The sequence below is a fragment of the Lineus longissimus genome, chromosome 3 (assembly GCF_910592395.1).
Source record: "Lineus longissimus chromosome 3, tnLinLong1.2, whole genome shotgun sequence".
Taxonomy (NCBI): Eukaryota; Metazoa; Nemertea; class Pilidiophora; order Heteronemertea; family Lineidae; genus Lineus; species Lineus longissimus.
Window position 1 is genome coordinate 2,661,703 of NC_088310.1, and position 26,414 is coordinate 2,688,116.

Sequence of the window (26,414 nt, forward strand, 5' to 3'; positions counted from 1 at the left end):
AGGTGCACATCGTTGACCACGTCAAAACCTGATAGCCCCACAGTATGACTGATAGATGGCACATCCTCAGTCACAACCAGACTCGCACACAGCCCCTTGTTTATACTGTCTCAATTGACTATGTCCTAAAACCTATCCTGCACACCAAGGCCTACTGTCTTAGGCTGAGCTATCATCTCACCATGCTTGTGACGACAGGTACAACAAACTTGGCCATCTCATCTATACCACAGGCAGAAAGGCCTAACGAAAACATCTGTCATCAGCTTGTTTTATAATCATACCTCAATGTTGATGGTAGGCCTATAGCTCAGAGTGTAGGAATGAGAAGTATCCTATGTTGACAGAGACACATACAAAACACCACCTTAAAAAGCAAAGATTTACACGGCAGAGCACTGTCACAACCAACTGGGCTTTCAGCTGGGACAAGTATATATACTTAGGGTACAGCCTTTATTCATTTTCCTCATACTTTTTTGGGCTCTGTGGTAAAAAGATGCACCACAGCGAACATGCCACAACCAGCCTGACCAACAGCAAACTAGTAGACTGTCCGTATCCTGTCACACCAAGGTGAGCTCACAGTCTAAGTGACCATGCCATAACCAGGTCGACCAACAGCCAACTAGTGGATGGCACATACCCTGTCACAATCAAGCACACATCCAGAACTGACCATGTCACAACCTGACTCCAGATGGACAAACAGCATACTGGTAGAGAGCACATATCCTGTTACAGCTAAGGGGATGAATGGCAGAGACCATGGCACAACCAGCCTGACCAACAGCAAACCAGTGGATCGCAAACACCCTGTCACAACCAAGTAAACATCCAACACTATCACCAAATCACAACCAGGGGGAGACCATACCGCGAATAGGTCATGCACAACATAGACCATGACAAAAGCCTAGACTGATCTTATGTGTTTATCTATTGGAGACATTGGTGGCAATTCATCCTACATCACCTTCAGCATGATGGCTATTGAAGAATACCTCTTACAGGCTCAAGTACTGTCTTCATCATTGATTTCAATAGAACCTCTCCAGCAAAGACACGGCCTTCGGACCAGCAAAATCTGTCCTTGACGATGAAGGGGCCAATTCTATAATCCTTCAGATTGTGACATCGTCTCCAGAATCCTGCCCACCTAGGATACCTACAGGTTGTGACATATGGGTAGGGGGCGGGACTGAATTTTAAATTTCATTAATATTATGTCCAGTGCTCTATTCCATCGCAGGGGAAACTGTCCTCTGATTTTAGGTAAGGATGATCTCATTCTCCTCCAGATTGTGACATTGTCTTCAGAATCATGTCCATTCCCGTGCAGGTTTTGACCTTTGAGGTATTCAGCAAGAATGAATGAATCAACCCGTAAATATTTACTTAAATATCAGTTTTATTTCAATAACAGCCTCTTTGTAAAAGTACAGACTTTACGATGATGATACTATACAATCAACTCAGGCTATTCTAAATCAGGTGGTGTAAGCGTACCAAGTGCCTATACAACATATGCATACAAAGTGAACTACAGTATACAGCTCTGGCTCCTCATCCAAATCACCATGATGATTTTAAGAAATCTAGAGTCCATTTCCTCACATTATCATACTACAGTCTAAATACCGGCCTAAGAAAAGTTTATATATTAAAACAGAAAATACAAATTAAGAAGTAGGCTACATATGATTCATGATGTCACTTTACCCTAATGTTGTGATGTCTTGTTTTCGAGTTTTAGTCACTAAATGAACATGCTCGTAACAAGTGACTGAAGTGAAACCCGGACCGTGACAAGCGGTAAGTCCATGATGTGATATTGTGGTCTGACTTGATGACAAGCCTGAACGTTACAACTCAAGGGGGACTAAGCAATGTCACCTCCACCATCCTAGCTTCTTTTTCGATGAAATTCCTGATCAGATGCTCCTTGAAGTATCGCTCAAATCTCATGCGGATATCCCGTACGTCCGGCAAACTGTCACAGTTTGGAATATTTAGGAAACTGTCATTGAGTTCCGTCCAAAGATCAACGGCTTTCCAACTCCTGAAATGATAACAGGATATGAATTAGATTTCTATTTTTCCACTAAATTGAAAAAAAACTTTCCTAAAAAAGTTATGCAAAATGAGAATGATTGCATTTATTAAGACCAGCAGTTCTCTAGCTCTTCAAACAATAGGAGGAGACCAAGGCCCTGGAAAGGGTTAACAGTAATAAGTCACTGAAATGAACAAGCACGCATACAACTCATTAACAGGATGACTTAGCGGTAATCTTGAACATGACTTAAGAGCAAAAGGTTGTAGTGACAGACAGAGAGCCCAAATAGGCAATTTTCTGAATGCCCCTTTATCTTGATTGGATTACTCTCTGATGTGGACATAAGAAAGTGGCCATTATCTCAGCACTTTTTAACTAGAAGAAATATTTACACAATATCACTTCTTCACATGGTGGAGAAATGAGTGGTGGATGACTCCCCTCATCATCATTACAACATCATATATTTAAGGTTTTTGTGAGTCCACTGCATAATGTCACCCGTGCGGGATCTTTGTTTACTTGCCTTGGCAAAGACACTCACTTGGGTGCAAGGGATCACAGTTTTCACTTAGACCAAGGTCTAGCCAGGTGTCCTCAATACAGAGGTTATTCCTGGTATAAAACTCTAACAACAACTCAAAACTGGTCAAGCGTCTCAATCAATAGCTTTATCTAATATTTACAAGTACTTTATCAGATATCCCAAATCTAGCTGCAATACCACGGCATTGTTATGTTAAAACCCGGGCAGTGCTCACTACCATTATTAAACCAGCAGACAGCTCACATGGTGCATTTCATTGCATGAATACCATATTGTCATCAACAGGCAGAACACAATAACGTAAAGTGCTCCGTCCCATTCACTGCCTCGCCATCCAGAGAGTGGCGGTAGTGTGCATACAGTAAATAGGGTAGCGGTGCAGCGGTATTTTGAGATTCATTAGAGTCGGGACATGAGGCGATGAACACTTTCGTTGGATCTATGGTCTTAATTTGAGAAGGTGAGTTAGTCGCTGATTTTGTTACTTTTACATAATTTTGTCACAATTTCTGCCGCTGGGAATAATTTTTGAAGTTTAATTCAATGCTATAAATCATGAGGTATTAAATTTTGATATAAAGTTGACAAGGTCATTAATCATTGGCATTAGGAATGTAGAATAGAACCCATGGAGGAATAAAACATGTGAAATCAGACTACGGTACATGATTCGAACTTGAGTTTTGGTTAGCATGTTGAGATTCTTAAAGTTTGGTTGAGCAACCACAATTTTTTATGATTTTGATATAAATTGTTTTGTTTTCATAAAAAAAGCAGTTTGTATAGTGACATACAATAGCTATCAGCACCTGAGTAATTGATTTCTTTAATCAAAATGTTAATTTTAACATGCTTTGCCTTGGAATGTGTATTTGAACTGAATACCTTCGGGTCAGGTAGAAATACAAAACTGCATGGCCGCAGAATGGAAATAAAAGTTAACTTTAAAGTCAAAACAGCAGTATGTACACATTCACATTGACCACAAGTGACACTTTTTCAGGTGGAAAAAAAAATCCAACCACAAACTTCTGTAGTTGCCTGAAGGTAAATTCCTACAATCACAGCATAAAAGATCTCTACATTACTACTATCTCTGCCTTTGAGTTATCAAAACAGGACATTTGGTTAACATTTATTGTCAAATACTAATACAGGGGATAAGTTCAAGGTGTCAGCCAGTTGTTGATATAAATGTTGTTCTTGGCATTCATTCAGAGTAGTGTTGAGTCTTCCAGGCCATTGACTAATATCAGCAGTTATGTCTGAGGGTGTAATATCAGGACTGCTGTTCCATTAACCCATCAAGACTCAATGCAAATTTCTGATAAGAAAAGTGAGAAAATGGTAATAAGATTGGATTTTCATCAAAATCTCATTGGGGAACATGGGAAGGATGCATTCTTGAGCCTATCATAATGTCTAATATTCCATTTTCAATCCTTGAAGAATTTCTGACATATTCTTCTGTTAGATAATCTTAGGCTTTTTTCCAGATTTGTTTGTTTCAGAATGTCACACTTTCATATATTCAATGGGATACAAACATTACCAGCATGTTTATCAAACTGCATTTAATTCAGTTTATACACGTAGTTTGAACACTGTGAATTCTGTACGCCATGTGTGCATTCTCGAAAGGCATTTGGCACCCATATTGAACTCAAGTAGGGGAGGTGTACTTCAAGCCATGACCCATAAATACTTGTAATGGGTTATATCGCAGAATAGAAATCATACAGAAAAGATGACAATGGGGGACTAGCTGTTGCTGCCAAAATTTAATGGCATTTTCCTTGAAGGATATGAGTAACATGCACCGATGATAGTCGCCTCCTTGAGTATGGTGGGTAGAGAGGGTAGCCATCTAAAACCACGTCCAAACCATAATCGACTCATAAGAGATAATCTCGCCCAAAATACAAACACTGCAATAGGCAGACTGTCACCAATGGCAGGCAGAGATTCAGACTTTTAGTCTGCACATTGTATGGGATAGTAATTTTACCGAAACAGTATACTATGATTGGGGGAAACTTTATGTTTCGATAGGGAAAGTGCCGACTCATCGGAATGCATAAAATGCAACGCCTGATTCTCATGTGACCAAAATTCATTAACCATCCACTCTATTTTGACTCATTCTCGAATCTGGACACGTCCTCTTAGATACCTGTAGACTTGGAGTACCTGGACTCTTTTGGGCATTGCACTTGTGTACCTGGCCGACAAGGTTGATATGTCAACACAACCGCGTCCTATGGGACACCATTACTAACTCTATACTTTAGCAACCTGTTGAGTTGATCATACTTGAAGGAATTTTATAGTTCCTTCTAAGACCTTGACAGAAATGTTCAGATCATGCCTCCAATCTAGCACCAAAGCTTTGTGGCCATCAATGCAACAGCCGCTCTCTAACATCACACCAACGGTTCCAACAATTGGTAAACAATGGACAGGATGCAATACCTAAGTGCATTACCGGCACAACATAATCAACAGCTCACAGCTAGATATACCCCCAACACTCTATATAACAGAGATTTGTACGCAGCTACCGTCATTGGGTCATACGTTTCCACTGCGAAAGCCGTCATCAAAATCTCATAATAACGTCACCATCTCCTGAGGATTTGTGAAGCAATCATTCTGGATAGAGGCACGTTTCTTCTCATACACAATCAGTTTTGTGGTCTCTTAGCAGTACAAAGCCAGTAGCTCACACGCCCAATCTCAGTTGGTTGGAGGAAGGAAGCTTACCCTATGAGTATTAGGTTTGCAGGTTCAATGACAACATCTCCTTTCTCTCTTTCTACCCAAATGTGACTTCCCTCCCCCCAAGATTGATTGGGCAATCAGAGCGTCAGAGTCTTCGTACAGTTGTTAACTTCACATATTTTCTGTGTGGTATTGCAGCTTAGTGCCAGTTATGCCAATCATAATAAAGAAAGAATCCAGTGTAGAAACCCCATGAATCTTCACTAACAGGTCAATAGCACTCCAAAACATCGTGGGTTTGAGCTTGTCTGATTGCATATTTTTTTCCCAAATGATCATTGCCTGCGTGTAGTGATTTGATTAATACGGTACAGCCGACACATCAATGTGGATTACCCGCAATGAAAGCCAAAAAATGGTAACGTGGCAGCCATCTAAGACATCACTGAATAGGTACAGCTCAATTCCAGATGTTGCACTCAAAACAGACACCTTTGACACCGCAACACTCAAAGTTGGCATCAAACACAAGATCTCCAAGGTGACATGGGGTGACGTTCACTCGGTGCCAACCTGTCAAGCTATCATCCACCAAACATCCTGGAAGATGCTTCTCTTTTAACGCTGGTAAAAAACTCATCATGATGTCAACATCCAGGCAATCTAACCACTTTTTCACGGTAATGCTAATGCAATATTAGCTTTACAAAGTTACAAGGAAAAAACCAAGCCGACAAGAAGACTACCAAATTGATTGCTCAGAGTTGCGTACAGTCACAAAACAGCCTGGGATCTTGTTAGCGTTTATTCTTTTGACGTGTTTAACATCTTATGTTCCTTTTCATTTTCAAGCTCCCGCTTGCATCATCATTCATAGCATTGAAGTCAAGTTTGACATGAAAGTACAGTCCCTTCCGCGAGGTTAATTTCCCTTGATAGAAAAACAACTCCCTGGCTTTGCTTCTTGGGCCTTTTTTTCCGTTCATTTTAAAACAAATCGCTAAACTTCAAGGACTCATTCACTCAATCGTAAGAAATTGATTTGAATCGATTTGCTTTGCATCGCTGAGCTGTGTGACAGCCTCTTGAAAAAAGCTCCACAATGTAATCAAATTATGATGGTCTTCACCCAGAAAAATTCTCCAGTTCAATCAGTACAGTAATGTGATTACATCGATTTGATGGATGGGACTCTTGTTCAACAATATCAATCTGGTGGGATCTGTTGACAGTGTGGTTTTTTGCAATCTTGAGTGTTACAATACAATGCATGTTGCGTAGCGAAATGGGAGACACCTTTATCATTTGAAGAGCGCTGTGCTTTCGAAAATTCTCTCTTCCTATTCCCCGTTTTTTATTTCTTCTAAAACTATTTATGGAAAACTTGATACAAAACCTGCATAAACACGATTAAAGTACTATCAAAACCTTCTTTATAGACTTCTGAGATTGAGTTACACAAGAATCAATTACTGCTGGCAAGTAGGTCTGTATGAAAAGAATGACTCCAGCAGAGTATGAAATATTTCGGATCCAAAAATGCCTCACGAGAGGACTTGACTTTGTAACATGACACTTTATCAAAATTAAGGGAGGATTTTATCTATAGTAATGAATAGGCATCCCAATTCTTTGAAAGTTAGAGAAAATACACAAAGGTACATGATGCTTGTTAGATAGAGTCTATAGATTTCTACTTGAAAGCAACGCATGTCGCTTCCAAACCTTATTCAATGAGATCTCTTCAGAATCGCCCTTCTGGTGTGGCTGATTATATGCATTACATATTATTTTGCAACTTGGAATTGGGAAGAAATTGCACTTGATATCTAGACAGGACGTCAATATGAAGCGTGTAATGGAACTTTTTATCCGCGGGCTATTCATACCAAACTACTAAACATCTTATTGACACCACAGCCTCCGATATGTTGTCACCAACCAAAAAATATCCGATGGAAGATATGCGATGAGTTTTATTTGGTTTCTTTATGGATTTCATGATGTTTCATTTAATATTGGGCATCTTGAAAGCTGATGCAGACACTGCCAAGTATCATTAAAGAAAGTAGTGATACCATAGTATTCATAAAAGGGAAGATGCTATACAAGAAACCTAAGCATTCTTCATCCTATTCATTCCTTGTCAATCAGCATAACGACTCGATCTTTGAATATCAACTCCGCATCAACGTCTTAAATTAACATCTTTAAAGCACCGCCTAATTGGTCATTTGAGATAAGAAGTGAAATAAATCAAAGTGGATAAACTGTTTAACCCTCTTGCTGATTGCATGGTGACCACATTTTCAACCAAGATTTTCCTTAAAGTACATCAAGCACAACTTGTTTGGCCTCTGTTCCTTCCTTTTCATGCATGCATTTTTAAGTAGAATTTGTTCTGTAAATAAGTCTGAGCCTGTGCACAGAGACTTTTTGATCTGGCTCTGCAGTTAGAGGATTAACGTTGAATCCTTATCTCTGCTTGCGTTTACCAAATGAACACTATCAGACTCAACTGACTCTGTGTTTGAGGATGGGATTTCAATATATAATCTAACAAATTTAAGTGATTTATCAGAGTCACAATATCTTTGTAGACTGCACAGACTGAACACAAGATTCTGAGAAGAAGCTCTCAGTTGTGTGGGTAGCTCTAACTTCTGATGCATCTTGCCAATATTGAGATGGCCCGCTTCCTATCAGAATGCCTCTGAAGCAACCATCATTGCTCCCTAAATAATCGTAAACTGGTAAATTGGATGGGAAAATTGATGCTAAGGTGGCCTTCTTGGGGATGAGAAGCTAATGAAAGACTCCCAAGTGATGATAATTAAACACCCCAGCTGAACCACCAACAGGTGTGGTTCACGATTATTGCTGCCCATATTCTGCTTCAACCAAATGTTGTCTATAAAGAAAAAATTTCCATATAATTAAATATTAAATTGATTTCAAATACACCGACGCCAGATCTCTTTTAAATTTGATCAGCAGAATTAAAAATGCATCCATCACAATTTGTGAGTGGCTTTATTTGAATTGGGTTATAGTGCAATGTTTCTACAATTTATTATTACAAGGTCACGCCTTGTATCTTTGCCAGTCATCTCTCTCTTAATCTTGCTCTACATTAGCTCAAATGAAGAGACGTTGCAGTGCCACTACGGTTAGGCACTGATTGGGTCTACTGGCTACAAGTGACCCTATCTTCGCCAAGGGTAAACGGGTGCATCACAAATCACGAGCTGCTGTCCACTTGGTCTTTGGGTTGTCCTGGCATACGCAGCAGGTACTGGTTCAAGTATTAATCCATTCACAGGATATGACAAGTGTCAGATCGGTTGGGATTATGAGTTTAACACCTTGACCACTAGATTGTGCAGCCTCTTAGTCAGTCATCTCAATGCAGTCCCTATCACATCACTAATCAAGTGAGAATGTGACTGTACTTCAACAGAATTCACCTCAACAATGCTACGTTGGTATATTAACCGATAGAAAAATCGCCGCTTCTATTGCGGATGCTAACAGTGCAACTCAGCAGCAATCGAGTGATCTCTCACACTTTTCTTGCACATAAAGCATGTTGAAACATAATTAAACATGTTAAAGAGACTCTCAAGATTCTATGGCAACTCATGCGTGCCCTGGTAACAAAATTGGATAGTTCTGTACAGGAGTAAAGCGTGCAGTCTCGACTTGGATAAAATTGGATCTGTTTTTTAAACATCCAACTTAAATAAATGTACGCAAATTGCACTTTAGAGCACAATCAATCAAATTTTTAGTAGGTTTTTGCAACAACTGAGGGTTTTGATGCAAGAACAATAACAACAGCAGACGTATATGGTTTTTTGGATTTGGATTTGAAATACAATGAATTGTAAATGTAAAACTTTGCTCTTCTTTTGACCCCATTAGGCCCATTCATTGAACTAGAGGAAGGTCACTTTCATGAAGTCCTTATTACATCTCGACAAGCGGAAGTTTCTGCAGCATTCGGAAGCTTTTATCCATTTAGACGCCAATATAAGTCTTAATTAGCGTGTCAGCTTAACGAGCAGACAAATTGTCCGGTTCCATCCGTTAATGAATGGAGCATTTATTCAATTAATTTGTTATTGTTTTGATCTATTGTACTGTGACACGTCTCTGCTGAATTGCCTCTTGCGTGCGTGTGATATGGTGCAAAATTGAGACACTGTCACTGAAAGTTTTGATCAAAGGAATGTGTACGATAGCTAGTAGCAAGGCTGTGGTAACCATCCCTCATCACGCAATAATCAGCTCTCTAAGTAATGTAGGAGAAAACTTGAGACCACTGAGGAAACGTACCCTGTCAGAGAGACATCCCCTCTAGTCTGTTACAAGAAGACCTGCTCTGACCGGGAATCAAACCAATGACCTCAGAGATGAACAGCACTGATGCTTATTTCGAACATTACGTCTTCTGACAGCCCATTGGCCGAGTTGATGTCTCCTATTTGTGTTCTTTAAGAATAACGACTGGTCACGAAAAACGATCGGCGATATGTTATGATTACTGTTTCCAGCAGTTACCAATCCAACGCAGTGAGATAGAAAGCAAAATCTGTCAGTTCCCCAACATTTTTTCAACATCCAATCTATTTAATTTGGTATGCTGTGTGGAGTGGCACGATCAGAAACCTTTTTTTTTCGGGACACATTATGCACACGTTATGCACAGAATAGATAGAAATCCGAAGAGGAAATAACCTAAACTGGAAACTCTGAGAGTGGTATACACAAAACTCCTGAGAGTTTGGATCTAGCCCATCCATATCAACATAAGGGTATCAGTTTTGTCCCTAAGATAACTCATAAGAATTCCGAAGACATCGCTGTTTATCATCATCCAATTATTACTAATGAAACAAGGCCGAGCTAATTTCCATCAGATATGATTTGATGAAGATACCATGACTGATATGAGTTTATCATTGAGCAAGAACTCATCAATAATCGTCAATAAGGCAAGGTACCTGAACGGGCAAATAATATAAGCTCTTAATGACATTACAGATATGCCATGAGCATACTGATTAAGTATTTTGATGGGATCCCGGAACATGCTGAAATGACCAAACACAGATTTCTGTAATTTAATGTTGAGATGGATAATTATTGCAGAGGGAATGTCATACTACAGTGGACCAGCAAATCACTCATGATTAGTCTTCAGCCGTGGAAGCCCCCCCCCCCTTAACCATCGGTCTCCAGGGTTCTGAATCATTTGCGTGTTCTGCCAACTCGAAACCCTACTCGAGTGTTTTGCTTTTGTATGTTACATCAAACAAACAATAAGTTATTGATGGCCTTATAAAACTTTTGCAACTATCACAATCTACTGACATGACAACATGGTGTAAATGATGATCACATCAATAATCCCAAGTGCATGTTTGGAACAAGAGGTTTCAAATCACAAAGACATGTTCTGACAAAACCATTTCAGTCACTATCACCTGATGATAGCAATTTTAAGAAATCCACAAATCCAGGCTGCAAATGGGAACACAATTGTTGACTGAATTAATCAAAGGAAAACAAAAGTCCAATAATCTAAGAAGCTTCGATGAGAACATGTCAGCAGATATTGATATAAAAGAATATCAAACTGACAGCTCGATGAAGGGAGGAATGATCACATCATCTCATCAATCAAGTTGACTGTCACTTCAAAGGAGAAGTAAATGGAGGCAGAGGGGGGTCTACAGTAACTGTAATTGTACAACAACCAGTTACTGTAGATGTTAGCAACAACATGATGATAATTTGCCATCAAGACAGACAGTTAGGAGGCAATGACACCAAATATCACCCAGCTGTGGCACAGCACAGCCATGATGTGATCGCTGGGTTGGGAGAAAAAACGCACCTATGGCAGTTATTGGTGCAGAAATGCTGATCCATCATCATATCTGGATGGAAACTTGGACAGATCCAATAATTAGACACCAGCCAGACAGTCTACCAGATCTGTTCAGCAAATATGAAAGATGGGGGGGGGGGGCAAGAGCTAACCTGATGATACTGGAAACCTGGATATATCAGGATGCATCACTTGTGACCTTGGGCAAGTCACTTTACCCTAATCGCCATGTCTTTGAGATACATTTGACACCTTCTATTCAGAATACAAACCTACCTGTATTAATCCCCCATGCTAAAATAGTAACAAAATATGTTGCCCAGACCATGTTTCTTTGAAAGTCTCATTTTGTTCCACGGAACTCAACAAATCGTTGTACCGGTAAGCCTGTCCCAGATTGAGAGCTCTAAATTGTAGTTCAACTCTTCAGAGATACTATCATACCAAGAAGTATAATTGTAGCAAAGGCTGTCTGGCGTATCTCATATCAATAATGAAGGAAAGTGAATCGACACAAGCACCCGAGATAAGAATTCTGCCAAAGATATGACACCCGAGAGAGGTTAATAGCAATATTGTTCTATGGTTGAACTAGGGATGTGATGGTCTCTATTGGCTGATAGGTTATGCTAATTAAACTGTCCCCAGGGGTGTAGGCGTATGCTAATCCATTGATGTGTCTGCTCTGTGGGACTCTTTGCCCAGAGGCAAGGCAAGGTTCTGTCCTTGGATGGAGTGCCAATCTCTGTGCAGTGGAAGGTCAGTTTATATGGGGGAGTTCCATAGGCATACATCTGCTGGAAGGGCCACACTAAGTCGGAAACTATCGTGGTTTTCTGCGTTCGACAGGCTTTGTGGTCAATTACACATTAGCAGCAGACGTAGACACATCAACAAGAAAATTTACTAAAGTCAACATCCAGATATTATTCACAGACGCAAGTTTTAAAATATCCATGAATACGCCACAAGGGAAATTCTCCTAGTCGGGATTTGAAGTTCAGAAGCATGGATATTGTTGCCTAAGACAACACACTTAAATCCTGTTGGGCAGTTCAAACGACAGCTGTCAAATAACTCAGGGACCCTGGACATCGTGGAGGACACAAAGAAAAACATCCTGATGAGAACACATCAGCAAAACAAGTCTCCGCCAAATTTGGGAAAAACATGTTTAGGTTTCTGTAGAACCAGAGTGTCCCTCTTATACATGTAAAGTCGAGAGTGGATTGTCTGAAGAGTTGATTTGATGGAACGAAACCTTTTTTGGAGGAAAAGTCCATGCCCAAGACCCAAAAAGAACTCCATTTGAATACCCTAAGATTTCTAACCATTTAGTTTTGCAAACAAACTAGAGCTCTAATCTCAGCAATCTTCACAAATGCGGCATTCAGACAGACAGACACCCCTATGATAATCAATAACCAGCCATGGTAGACACAACGACACACTTGACTGATGATTAGCTACTGAGGACAATAGACCACGACAATGTCATCGGACCAGATAATTGTGATATTTTTGCTAGATCAGAAAACTAGATCAGATATTGAGATAACCAACACCGATAATGGAAAAGGAGTGTCACATTGGCAAAATTATACAAACATACCCCCTGATTGTGATAATGAACGTAGCCGTTGATTAATGAAGTCAAGATGACTTCATTTATCACCAAAAACCAATCGCCGCTAGATATTTTGACCAGGGGAGATCTTACGTCTGCAGACAGAGATACATAAAGAAAATATCAATCTGGATCAGGCATCTGACAATAAATCACAGGATGTTTTCGTCTTCTGCACCATGTCATTGGTGTCGTCTGCTCGTGGTAATGAATTGTATCTTTGGCTATACACCGTTCTGTGGATACCGATTCCTATTTTGATGAAATATCACCGTAAAGTATCCAGGCCAATGGTGTGGGCTTAGAATGAAAGACATAATTTCAGATGCCAAATAAGTGTGGTCTTACTCTTATTAACATGATGAAATTTGTTAGCTGAGGCTTCAAACGAATGAGGGACTAATGAGCAAATCGATGACTTCATTCTCTTGGCCTTCGGTAATCGGCAAACACATGGGAGAAATCATCTTGGAAACACTTCACCAATATGTCACAGACATGATAGACAGCCAAATATTATCAATCACAATAAATACCATATCACAGACATGACTGATTGATCAATATGTCAGAATGTTTTCAATATCTACTCATGTCATTTGTGTCGTCTGCTTCCCATATTGAAATGTGTCTTTGGTGGTTCAGTCATGTCAAAGAGTCTACCGATACAAAAATAACTTAAGTACCTGGATAAAAACAGACAGCAGTTTCAACAAATTCTATCCTTTGCGTCATAGATACTTTCTTTTCAGCCAAGTACATAACAGCTGCTGCAAAATAGCTTTTAAGCCAACTATTTAAAAGATTTGAATTCTCGCTACAACATTCTATCTTTATATCTTTTCAGCAATATTTTCGTTTGCGGCGCTGACATGAGGATGTAGACGCACACCATGGTTTATCAACGCCCACCCTACCTTGTGCGCCTGCCAAGTACGGTCAAGGAACTCTTGCTCGACATGCAGACGAAAGCTAAACAGCTTCAATGGAGCATCATGGGTAGTCAGAATGACGTGACCTTGACCTTGACTTGGCAATGTAAACAAAAGAAACTTGGAAAGAGAGAAAAGAGGCCAAAGGCAAAGCAGAAGACACCAGACAATTTAAGTTTAAGTGATTGGGTCTCCGACACCGAATCGACCCAATATCAACGATTTTCCAAACAATTAGAAATAGTCCAGATGATATCAAAACTAGCTTCCGCAATGTCGAAGAAACCTATTGCTGGGAACTTTCTCGGGGATATGTCAGAGATGGTGCATTCTGCTGTGAGTCCACAAGACACCGATGACGGGTATCTGACAGAGAAGGCCACACCGGATGAGATGCATGTTTACCCCAAGGTGGTTGTTCGGCCACCGTTCTATCTCCCAAGCACAGAAACACTAATCAATGGTGATGAGAATGACAATGCCACAGACACCAAGTCAAATCCGGTCCAGGTACCGGTACCGTTGCCACCTCCACCGGCCCCTCCGGTTCCTAACAAACCGCCAAAATTCACATTGTGCAATACTATCAAATCAAAATCACTAAATCTTGACAAGGACGACACATCATATAAAACAAACTCTGAAACCAATCTTTCGGACGTTGAAACATTTCAAAACTATTTCGAACCAAGTTTTTCGGGAGATGCAGCGTTACACGACATCCTAGAAACCAATACAGAGGATGAAGAGTCACAATTAGAGCGTCGGGATGGACACACTTGGGAAATGTCAAAATCAAGTATTGATCCCAGTACGGAGGACGGGAATACATCTTGCGATCGACTGCTGACCCCGGGGTCGGATTATACGGACAATGAAATAGGCAGTGCAATCAGATTTGGAAAATATGTGAAATTTCAGGATTCAGATAGCGAGATTTTTCACGGTTCCGGGAGATTTTATGATTGGGATCTAGGAGAGAGTGACCATGTGGGGACTGATTTGGATGAAGTCATACCCCTGCAGGACTTGGACAACTCTCCTAGACACAAGCTTTCGTACATCGAACCTGACTCGGTCGAGAATCTGAACAAAAAGAAGAAGGTGAAGCGGAGAAACAGCTTTCAAAAACTTTTCGCTCCCTTGCAGCGGAAACAAAAACATGACAAGAAGAAACCACCCAAGTCGCCAAAACTTGGGCGGAAACTTATTTCCCCCAAACCACTTTATTTACGAAAGAATTATATCAGTACTTCCAGTTCAGTTCCGGGCAGTGAGGACACTAGTTACAATAAGGTTATTGCATATCAGAGGATTAAAACTGGTACAAATAGACAGGGAGGGGATGCACATTCAGAGACGTGGGACTCCAGTTTAGACAGTCACCTACAGCTGTCTGTGGATCATTGCCTGCAATCATGTGATAGTATACTCTCCAGGCAAGCGCATGCACCCTCTGATCTCTAACATATACAGTAGAACCTCTCTATTAAGGACACCCTCGGGACTGACAAGTGCTGTCCTCAATAGAGAGGTGTCCTGATTAGAGAGGTCAAATTGAATGACAACAACCAATTTGGGACCAAACCTAGTGTCCTTAATTGAGAGGTTGTCCTAAATAGAGAGGTGTCTGCTAAGGGAGGTTCCACTGTACATGTACTTGGGCTTTCGTCATTCATAAATTTCATGTTAAACTTTAATTGAGTTTCTCCAATCATTTGTTGAAAAATGAAGTAAGCATTAAAACAATGAATACTTTACACAACCATGGTGCGAACCAAATTTAATGATCTCGGACTGTAAATTCATTTGTTTCCACAACATTTTCAAGAAGGGTTACAATCGTATGGTCTTATTCTCTTCTTGGTATATTGTTTAATGTGCATTTACACATTTCCTGTCATTTGTAAATAGAGTGAACAGTCACTAGAATCAATCAATAAAACAGATATGAAAAAAGAATTCAGACTTATGCTACTTTCAAATTAGACTGTTCAGTACACAATTGAAGCACTGACTAAAATAAAGAAGAGCTGATGGGCTCCTCAGTGCTTCAATTCTACTAAGTATTCTTCTAATCTTGGGTATTTCTAATTCTAGGGACATCTAACATCATGAATCGAGAGATACTTGGTAACATTGTTACTGTGTCGACGCTATTAAGCCAGTGCAAATATGCCTTACAAAAAGCCTGTTTTAGGTAGATAGACCTATTTGAACCGGACGTTCCTAAACCAGCTAAATAGCGTCGGAATGGTATCTTATTAGCACTGCTGATGCAGTTACGTGAATGAACTAAAAGACTCACCGTCTGAACCTCGAGGAATGAATCCACTTTTCTGATCCATCTTTACTCAAAATCACCTTCATGTAGTTGGAGAAAGTCAACACGTGAATGGTTCCAACAATGCCAAAGAAATCCGTCTGAAATCAAATGGCAAGTTTTATTCCATCATTTCAAGGGGTGATGAGGGGAGGGGGTCAAGGAGCAACCTCCTGTGGACTTTTATTCTCTTAAACATTAGAAAATTTCCCAAGTGAAAATATGTGGCACGATTTCTGAGATCGACTCCGTGTGAACAACATTCTTGTGAGCCGGGGCTGATCTAAACCTCCCGGACTTCTTTTCACACCCCAATCATTGAACTCTATTGCTAACCTGGTATGTCCACGGCCTGTCAGTCTTCATCTCAATGCACTGGAATCCGTCCGTCTCAACCTTGGCCGTAAACGTCATCCCAGCAGGAAACATGTCCATGTCGATACTACGACCAAAGTCGATCAGTTTCACAGGGAAACTCTCATTTAAGAGTGTGTCTGGATTTGTGGAAGACGAACCATCAGGCCTGAAAGGAAGGAAAGAATGTCATGTCTTCAAGTAAACTGCTAAAGATTTGGCTGCTTCTTTGCGAATCTTTACAAACAACTTCCAGAATTTGAAGTTCTCCAAATATTTTGGCTTTACTCGAAGCCAACTTCTAGCAAACAACCACAAGATCATGTGATGTCAATAAGGACTGACTCACACCCATGAGATGAAGGCTTCTAAACTATTTTACTTACATTCCAACGAAGAGGAAGTTGTCAGGCTTGATGTCTCCATGTATGATATCAACAGCCATCAGATTCTCCAAGATCTTCAGCAGTGAGATGGTCAGATACATGACAACGGATTCAGGAAGGAAGGACTTCTTAACTTTGAAGGCGTTCACAAGATTCTACAAGTTAGAAAATTAATAATATGCAAATCAATGATTTAGTCTGACACAGCGGAAAGCAAATGATATGAGTTTGACTTTTGTAGTTTTATGCAAATCAAAAGTTCACTGCAATCATGGAACACCAGGGGGATGGTCAGAAATGGAACCAGATGTATTAAGGTGCCTTGGGTGAAACTGCAATTGGCAGCACTTACACCATCGAATTTGACTGAAAATATAGACACTGGACACGGAGCTTTTTTTCAATAGTTCTACAATACTTGTGATAGATTTCAGCAGTTTCTTACCAGGAGTGACCCATACTTGTGGTAGGCATTCACGAAGAAACAGCCATCAGAGTAGAAGTAAGCTTTGTCAATATTCATGAAGAAGGGCGTCTGAAAGTGTAAGAAAAGAGAATCAGGCAAATGCAGCATGACCGTTTTACATTACGCCAATTCTTATCGGCTAACTTAAGCCTTTTTTATTTTATTCAGCAAGAACCCAGTCGTAACGATTGGAACAACACGACTTGCCTGAATCTGAAACTGAGAACTTTCATACCACTAAAATAAAATACAAGAAAACTTACTGGATCTACAGGAGCTTGGAGCCGCCTCATCCTCTTTGCCAGCTCAGAACAGATATAGAATTCCCAAGGACATGCAGGTTTCTGGGCCTGGAGAGACAGAAGAAATATGGGTATATTTGGTGTGTGGCACAAATAAATGCTTCAAGAGGATGCTAGAAGTCTATCACGTCTGTTCGCTTCAGGTCTGAGCTGCATCAGTCTACCAGAGAAGTCTTGATTATACAACCAAGGACCTCAGTATTAATCACAAAAGTCAAGCAGCCAGTCACTGCAACTGCATGCAACTATCACTTCACAACAAGGAAGAGACAAGTTTTATCTGTGAACTGACCTTCACAACGCATTCATTTCCCTCCAAGTCCAAACCGGTAGCCTCCTCCAAATCAATAACATTGGCGAGGTAGACATCAGCAAAGGCTCCTTCTCCAACTTTCCTCACAATTTCATACTCTTCGAGGCCTGAAAAATGCCAATTGTAGTGTGTTCAGGTGCTGAGAAATAGTTAATACATCTGTCTCACTTATTATCTGCCCTCTTTATTACAATCATTTCCTCTAATCTGAGACAAAATTTGCTCCAACTCACCTATTGAAACCATGCAGGATGACTTGCTGATCTTGATTTTCGGCATAGCTCCTTTACATTCATGATAGTTAGGATGGGACGACAGAGGTGTCGGCAACCTCGAGATGAATTTTTTGACCAAATCTAAATCAAAGGGATCTGATGAATCAAAGACGACCGACGTTGACAAGAAATCTGGTGTGTTTTCCTCGCTTGGTTCGTAGTGGGTGATATCGATAAAGTGGCAAGTCTGGTTCATATTCTCAACTTGCGGTGCAGGAAATGAAATCTCTGGCTCTTGTGCATCATATTCTGACAAATTCATTCGTGATTCATTCACGCTAAATGCAGGCAGTGAAATTTCGGGCATCGGAACATCAAATGTAGAAACGTCTCTCCTGGATTCGTTCACGGCCAGAACATTTGGTGCTGTAATCTCTCGGACTGATACCTGACACACAGGCTTTGATTCGTTCATCGCCATCGCTTGGAGATTCATTTGTCTCGACTCGTTTATGGACAAAGCTCGCAGACTCTCTTCATCGACAGTCTCTAGTCCTGTCATCGGGTGGTGACTGGAGAAGCCGGTGTGGCAGAAAACATTGTTGGTGTTGTCGCTGTGCCCAGATGACTTCTCGCTACTGCCTTCCATTATTGGCCTGAAAAATTAGTATAAGCTTCAATTGACAAAATGATACCAACAACCATGGATTAAAGCCAAATGATTCCACCATGACCAGGTTCTTGTGAGCCGGGGCTGATCTAAACCATCCTGGTATTTTTCATCCTGATCCTTCAACTCAAATGCTAACCTGGTATGTCTACATATATGGCCTATCAGATTTCACTTCAATGCACTGGAAGGCATGAGCTACAAGTGATTGAAAGAAATGTCACAACAATGTTGTAAACCTGACTGATTAACAATCAAACTTACGTCAATTGTCCAACACCGATGCTCGGTCGTGGGAACTTTTCTTTTGGCGACTGTTCAGCCAAGCTGTAAACATTTTCCTTGGCAAAGGGCGGCATGTCTTTCTTACTACTCATCTCCTCTTGGTCCAAACTCTTGCACATAAACATCGTCTCTTCAGCACAAAGCCCAGTCTTTGTCTCAAACTGTGTTTGGTTAACGTTGATATTACTCAAGGCGGGATTAGGAAGTGGTACGTTTCCTGCATTTGGAAATGGTGTAGACACCATTTGCGCTAAATGGGAGAATTTCTTGGTCGATTCGAAACATGGGGCAAAGGTCATATCTTCATCTGGCAGTGGTTCTATACCAAACATGTCTCCATCACCGTAATCATCCTCTTTTCCTTGACAAGGAATATCCGTGGCTGGCTGGAGAATACCAGATAAGCCTGTCCTCTTGGGCTGTTTATTGTAATCTGCCGGTGCTCTGAAATGGATCAAATGAATCATTGCTATTCCCCATTTGGTAAGGGATGCAGAAAATGTGCAAGATGGGGAAAATCTGAATGGAATTTGACATCATGCGAATTTCTCTATCCACATAAATTGAAGCTTTTGTGTTTGTAAGCATTCTTAAGAGACAGACAGGTTTGTGGTGAATTTGGGGGTTAAGAGTCCATAATTTGACATTATGATATAAGTTTTTTTTGCATGGTACACCTATCATTTTGAAGCAATGGTTTAGTATTACGAATTTACCAAACAATATTTCTCACCTGTTTTCCTGGTCAATTAGATCCTGATGTGACTTCAGCACCTTTTCAGAATGCCGTCCTCCCTGATTCTCATCAAATATAACAAAGGGCTGGGCATTGTGTGTGCCAAGGCATCCCCCAGCAACTTTTGGTTTCACTTTAAAAGATTAATTTAAAAAAAATATTTCATTTATAGTTTTCCTTTCAAGCGAACTGCAAAGTAGAACTGACAAAATAATGAAGGGAATTTTTGCTTATACTGGTAGAACTTTATTCATTTCTGTGGGGAACTAACAGTCTGGTTGACAAGCAAGTGCACACAGCAGTTCAAAAGAAGAACAACCACACGAATTACACAGATCAATGCACTCCATCATCAGACTTGCTAAGGAAGTTTTCAGAGGTCTCAGTTTTTCCCTCATATATTAACTTGCTCTCAGATTACAACCAAAGACAGCGCCGGGACGTTGCAACTTACTCTTACAATCTTTATGACAGACTGCCACAAACTTTCAGGGCAGCAGACCAAAGAGCCCTATTCCCACACGAGCCCAACCCTGGAACCAATTGTGAAAGACCCCTACCTGATTCCACAGCATATTCCGCTTCCATTTGGTTGTCAACCACAGACTCATTGTTCCCTTCCCACCCAAAGTTGGCCTCTGGGTTACTGTCAATGGTGTTGTTGAACATGCCCATCACAAGTTGGAATGCCTCTCTCGTGTTGACCGTAGGTGAAGGTGCTGCCATGCTCTGTAAAGAAGAGAACATTACCGGTATAATTTTCCTAGTTACACTTCGTATTGCAATTGATATCATGATTGGAATCTCTCGTTACATGGTAAACTTTTCAGCCCAAATTTTATCAAGCCAATGTACAAATCAGCAAAGTCTGCCGTAATCTGTCCATTTAGAGCTGTTACTCAGCTGAATAGTTCTGGCATGGGACTTTGAATCCCAGTCAGACAGAACTCGAGAGCCACCATTCTCAACAGCTATAGTGCCAGCTAGATACTGATGAACAAAAAGAGAAAGATATTTACCTCTCGACTCCTGCCACCTGAATCTTTAAATGGATTATAAAAGCTGTCCGGTGTCGGTTCTCTCGACCTCGTGCGACTGAAAGAATTGGACGGCCAACTTGGCTCATGTTGTCCAGGAGTGCGAGCAGAGGCAGCCGACACGTTTGGCGCAGGCACCTGTTCCTGAAATGTACATTCCCGCTTGAACAGTCTTGGCTGCAATCCACGAGGTTGAGTGGGAGCGCGACTTTCTTGAAATACATTGACGGTGTCACTTGTCTGTGGCTTCTCAAGCTTTGCGTCATCTCTAAAGATTCTAGCACCTGTATCCATACCTGACGCAGTGTCCTCAAATATTTTTATACTAGACTGCGTCGGCTTCACACGAGAGGTGTTGTCTTCAAAAATCGTGATACCAGATGGGGTAGGTTTGTCCTCAAAAATCTTCATACTAGATTGTGCAGGCGTTGGCTCTGAATCTTCAAATATCTTGATACTAGATGGGAACGAATTTTCATTGCACTGTCGTTGAGACGATGTGTCAAACATCTGTCGGCTAACAGAGGCTGACTTGGGTGGCAGGGCTGCAGCCGCACTGTTAGGAAAGGCGAGCTGTCTGCTTGTGTTGCGCGATGCACTCATCGAGACATCTTGACTGCATTCATCCCTAATTTGGAGTTTCTCTTCTAACTGAGCATCTAACGTGTTCCTGAAATGATAAGAACAGCGTTCGAATACCTAAAAGAGAACAAACATCGATGGCAACATGGAGATCCATCTTCTCCAGTACTCCAACATCCCAATTATAAAAACAAACAAAAAATTCTCTGCTAAAAATGAGATTCATTTTGCCCATAACTCTGCCACCAACACCATGGGATTGAATCTAGCGCATATTAAGAGTGCATACCTCATGGGTAACACACTACTAATCAACTGAAAGGAATTAAGATCAATAACCAGTGTCTCCCCATTCACATGTCAAGTTTGACTTATCATTTTCGACAAAGCACTATTTTTCAAGAAGAACTGAATACAAGATAGTTTTCGTTATGATTCCAAATGAACATTGAAGCCAAACCATTTACAAAATAGGCCAGCCATCTCCTGTATCAGTGTGGTAGTGTCAACTCTGCATGTAATTCAAACTTTAACCAAAACAAAGAAATGAAAATGAAGTAGACGCACACATCATTCTGTTCCTGAAACTGTTGTTGTGGTTGTTGTTGCTGTTGTTGTGGAGGATTGAAGTCGACGCACACATCATTCTGTTCCTGAAACTGTTGTTGTGGTTGTTGTTGCTGTTGTTGTGGAGGAATCTGTTGTTGTTGTTGCCACTGCTTTTCATGCATTTGTTGGAAAAGCAGACGTTGTTGCTCCAGGGCCTCTTGTTGTTGTTTCATCATGTCCATCATTGATTTCATCTCTTCTGCAGTAGACAGAAGTGTAAACAAACTTCGACATAAAATGGGTATTAATGAGGACGTCATTGACATTCCAGAGGGTGTGCATCATTTACAACCCCAAACTCAACTTTGAGAGTTAATTACAACAGTAGTTTGGTAAAAAAATCATCCTCCAAAAAATATCTTACCAGCACGTCTTTTCTCATCTTCTAGTCTCCTTTGTTCCATTTCAATTTTTTTGCGATTCTTCCTCCACCTGGCCGCCCGAATCTCCTCCAATTGCAACTCATGTAATCCACCATACACCTTCAACTTGCAGTACATTGGCATCTCACCGGGATTATTTACAACCATGGCAGAATTTGTAATCGCCTGAAGAGTATTGTGTTGCTTTTGGGGTTTTCTTGCGCTGAGGACTTGGTTGTTGTCCATTCGTATCGCCGTCCTTGGAGTAGGAGGCGGATCTATGATACCTTCATCAGCATGTATGGGGAATGCTGGCTGGTTGTGTTGAGATACTTCACTGATGGGCACAGTTCCAACAGTTTTCTGTTTGACCTAAAAAGAATACAACGAATAAGGTTGACAATCAGGTTGTGAACAATGGTGACAGCATTCTAGTTTTCGTTATTGCAGGACACTGTCACGGTTGCAAAATTCCTTGTCCATTCCAATTGGTGGAAATTAGTTTAATGGGCGTCTTTGCCGACATTCCCCTCAACAAAATTCAATTCCACATTACATGGATCAGATCGAACATTACCTTAGCACTAGACCATTTCCCTGGCTTCTGCTCATTTTCAGCTTTCATCTTGGCTTTTTGCGGAATACTCTTGTACTCAGCTGTCTGTGGTGGAAGAGAGGCACACGGATTGCTCTCTTCAGTAAATATGGAGAAAGATGGGCCGCTGATTTGCTTCGGTGCTGCTGCAACGCCAAGACCTTGGGCTGCTGAAAAGATCAAGAAAAACGTCTCATTATCTCTCAACACTTTCGACGCCATCTAACCTAGATTTATGTCACTTTTCTGGTTAAAAATTCCCCCTTCCAGCTGCTCATTATTTTGTTCTCACTGTGCATCAATGTAAATGTCACTCTGGACTGCCAGCCCGGTATCAATTCCTTTTAAATCATACATTCTTACGTTTTGTTGAGACATTCAACCTGTTGACACCAACAGCTTTATGCTTTCCATGGCCTTTGAGCTGTGCCAGAGTGCTCCTCTGTGGTCCTGAATCAGTTGTCTCCATCATGGTATCTCCATCTTCAGCCACCTTCCGTGCAAGTCGTGCTTGAAACTCCCTGGTAAAAAAGCAAAGGATTAAACCAAGTTAAACCTGTATTATTTTTTATCAACCCTTTCACTAGCGCTACATACAATGACACTCTACAGCACCGCTGACCCTTGGAGCGGTTATAGCCATATTTGGCCAAGAATAGTCACTCCAACATTTCCAAAAAGACCCCTTGCCTCCAGTGGATATTGTGAAGGAGACCATCAACGTAACAGAAACAGACTAAGGTAAGATCCAATAATCCTCTTTGAAGAATACTTACAGATGTTGTGACTTGAGTTGATCCATGGGCTGGGCTCCTGCCCTCACGCCCTGCTGAAATATAGCATCTGCCTTCTTATAGTTGCCCGACTCTTCATACTGCCATGCCCATGCAGAGTAGAAACTGGACACCATACATCCAATACCGTGGTTGAACATGAAGCTGAAGATTTCAAGTGGCTCACTCTGGTGATTAGCCTGAAAATTGGATGGACACCTTTCTGTAATCAAAGTTTATAAGAAAGCAAAATAGCATTCATATTCCAATCAACATGTTTGCATTTTCACTGATGGGATACTCTATAAAACTAATTAGATTTGTAATTTGTAATTTAAAACCAAACTGAAACAACAAATAATACAGAATCAGTGGTATCTCTTGGTCAAAAGCAGTGTATTTTAAATACTCACAAGTTTGAGCCAGGCATTGACATATCTGAAGTCATTTTTATAAACATCATCATCCTTGAATCGCTGGATGCAGTTTTCGAGAAGTTCTATCAGATTCCCTTCCTTGCCGCAGCCACCTTTAGGGTAGGTTTGTTCAGTCCATTTTATGTACCTTCAAATAAAGAATAATGATTATCAATGCTGTAGAAACGAAACATGTATGAATTATGTCCATGTACAGTCTAGCTAATATTATTATCAACACCCAGCAGTCTAATCGGTATAGCAAAGATGTATCATTCAATTGTCACGTCAAATCCCCCTCATCGCTGTCATATTTTTCACGACTAATTACTAAATTAGATCTGCATGATTAGGACACCTGCCTAATTGAAAAGTTGTGCATTGTTCAGTTTAGGGTGCCTTTAAATTGACAGGGCATAATTATGACAAAGGGCAGGCCAACTCCAAATCAATTCTTACCTATACCAAACATCCAGTGGATCATCTCCACTATATGTGCGAAGCTCAATTTCAAATTCTCTGCAAAAATGAAGAATTGAAATCAAAACATCATGACCGTTTCACTGGTTTTAGTGTCTGATGACATTCAGTCTGTAGAGACACATGCGACAACAGTCCAAGTCTGCTGCATGACCATGGATAGGAACCTAACACTAACAGCAGCCAAAGAAAGATGGGCCTGGACCTGGTCTGACTCTGACTGGTGCTTGTCGCAATGTGACTGTCACAATCCAATCCATTTCGATTTCTTTCATCATTCATGCATTCCAAAATTACACAGTACCCACAGTACGTCAAGTGAATCTTATTCTAAATGTAAACCAGGCAGCAATTGAGACAGAAATAAACAAAATACTGAACTGTTTTTGTTGACGAATCTTGTTCTGCAAGTCTGTTGAGTTTGGTTGCAGTGCTGCAGACAAATTTGCAAATTTTCGACCTTGCCTCAAAGGCTGGACATTTTCTTTGCAAAGTTCCCATTCATTTGCATTTTCCGTGTCACCACTCGACTCCATGTCAAATATACGACGAGGTCGACGTATTGATGGGTTACATGAACGAGAATTTAAGGTGAACTTTGATAAGTATTGGCATCAAAACAATGAAAACCAAAAACTTATTTTTTCAAAGAAAGCGCCATGCGCATGCTCAAAACCGGTAGGTTGTTGTCGGTAGGAGGTATACTCGATTTCACAACGGCCGTTCAAGGGAGGCCGCGGATCCGTCTCCGCGGTGTGACAGTAAAGTATTCATCATTATTATTAATATTCTGTTTATCTTGAAAACCCCTGAACCCGAACTTTACAAACAAACGCAATGAGACTTGTCTTTCGATACCGCCTCATGTGTGTGGTCTTCCTCCAGTATATTTTGATACTGTATGCTTCAAATTTGAGTAACAAGCACAAAACAATACAAGCAAAGATTTTCAGGATTTGTATGATTTATTATTACAACAGGGAACACACCAGAAATATACTACATTACTAATACATATATTTCATCACCAGGAATAGCATCAGGCTTGTCACAAGAAAGAACAGCTGGAGATCTGAGAACAGCATTATCATTTTACAGAAATATCTATTGATATAATGGCAAGTTCTACTACACAGTACAAAATACAAAACTATACAAGCTATGACGTAGATTTATTGTTTCAATCATCACAAATCTGCCTAAAACGGCAAGTTTTCTCAGGTACCGGTACGGCAGTGGCGTGCGTCTTTTTCATTGAAACGACCTCGCACGACCGGTGTAACATCTGTGGTTGTTCCCCATGTGTCAGTGTTTCCAAACAATAGGCAGCTAGAGAGACCACGACTTTTCAATAGGGGGGATACACAGAAAAACTTGTCAATCTATTTTTGAGCGCTCCCAAACAATGAGGGGAAACACTCAAAAACAGAAACACTCAAAAACATTGCACCGGCACCGGCACATATCGTCGGGGATGATGGAGAGAGCGGTAGCCGCAACATATTCAGCTCGGTTCACAAGCAGTTCAATATGCTCATGACGTGACGAGAGCAAATCTCACGGGTGGGGTGGAACTCCGCCATATTGCTGATATCATCTACACCAGCAACTATTTCTTTTGACCCTGCCAGTGTCTTTCAAAACCATTGAAAGATTGACTCTGACCCTGCTGACCTCGATTTTTAAAAACTTTAAAAAAACGGCCATTAAAACGTTAAATCAACTGCA

At 40.7% G+C, this 26,414-nt stretch overlaps 2 protein-coding genes across 2 annotated transcripts; one reads left to right on the top strand and one right to left on the bottom strand.

The window, feature by feature from the left end:
- Positions 1–1,414: 1,414 nt before the first annotated feature.
- LOC135485367 (uncharacterized) lies at positions 1,415–25,293 on the bottom strand. Its single transcript, XM_064767306.1, has 20 exons — positions 25,068–25,293; positions 24,666–24,725; positions 24,204–24,354; positions 23,794–23,990; positions 23,381–23,538; positions 23,000–23,187; positions 22,425–22,794; positions 22,019–22,259; positions 20,852–21,539; positions 20,393–20,561; positions 19,830–19,965; positions 19,076–19,540; positions 18,160–18,797; positions 17,906–18,033; positions 17,575–17,661; positions 17,291–17,380; positions 16,846–17,000; positions 16,442–16,628; positions 16,091–16,206; positions 1,415–2,062 (listed from the first exon to the last, which is right to left on the bottom strand). Exons 1-20 carry the CDS (start codon positions 25,220–25,222, stop codon positions 1,873–1,875), a joined length of 4,569 nt encoding a protein of 1,522 aa, XP_064623376.1. The 5' UTR covers positions 25,223–25,293; the 3' UTR covers positions 1,415–1,872.
- LOC135485368 (uncharacterized) lies at positions 2,852–15,744 on the top strand. Its single transcript, XM_064767307.1, has 2 exons — positions 2,852–3,066; positions 13,698–15,744. The coding sequence occupies exon 2, from the start codon at positions 13,744–13,746 to the stop codon at positions 15,247–15,249; it is 1,506 nt and encodes a 501-aa protein (XP_064623377.1). The 5' UTR covers positions 2,852–3,066; positions 13,698–13,743; the 3' UTR covers positions 15,250–15,744.
- Positions 25,294–26,414: the final 1,121 nt, after the last annotated feature.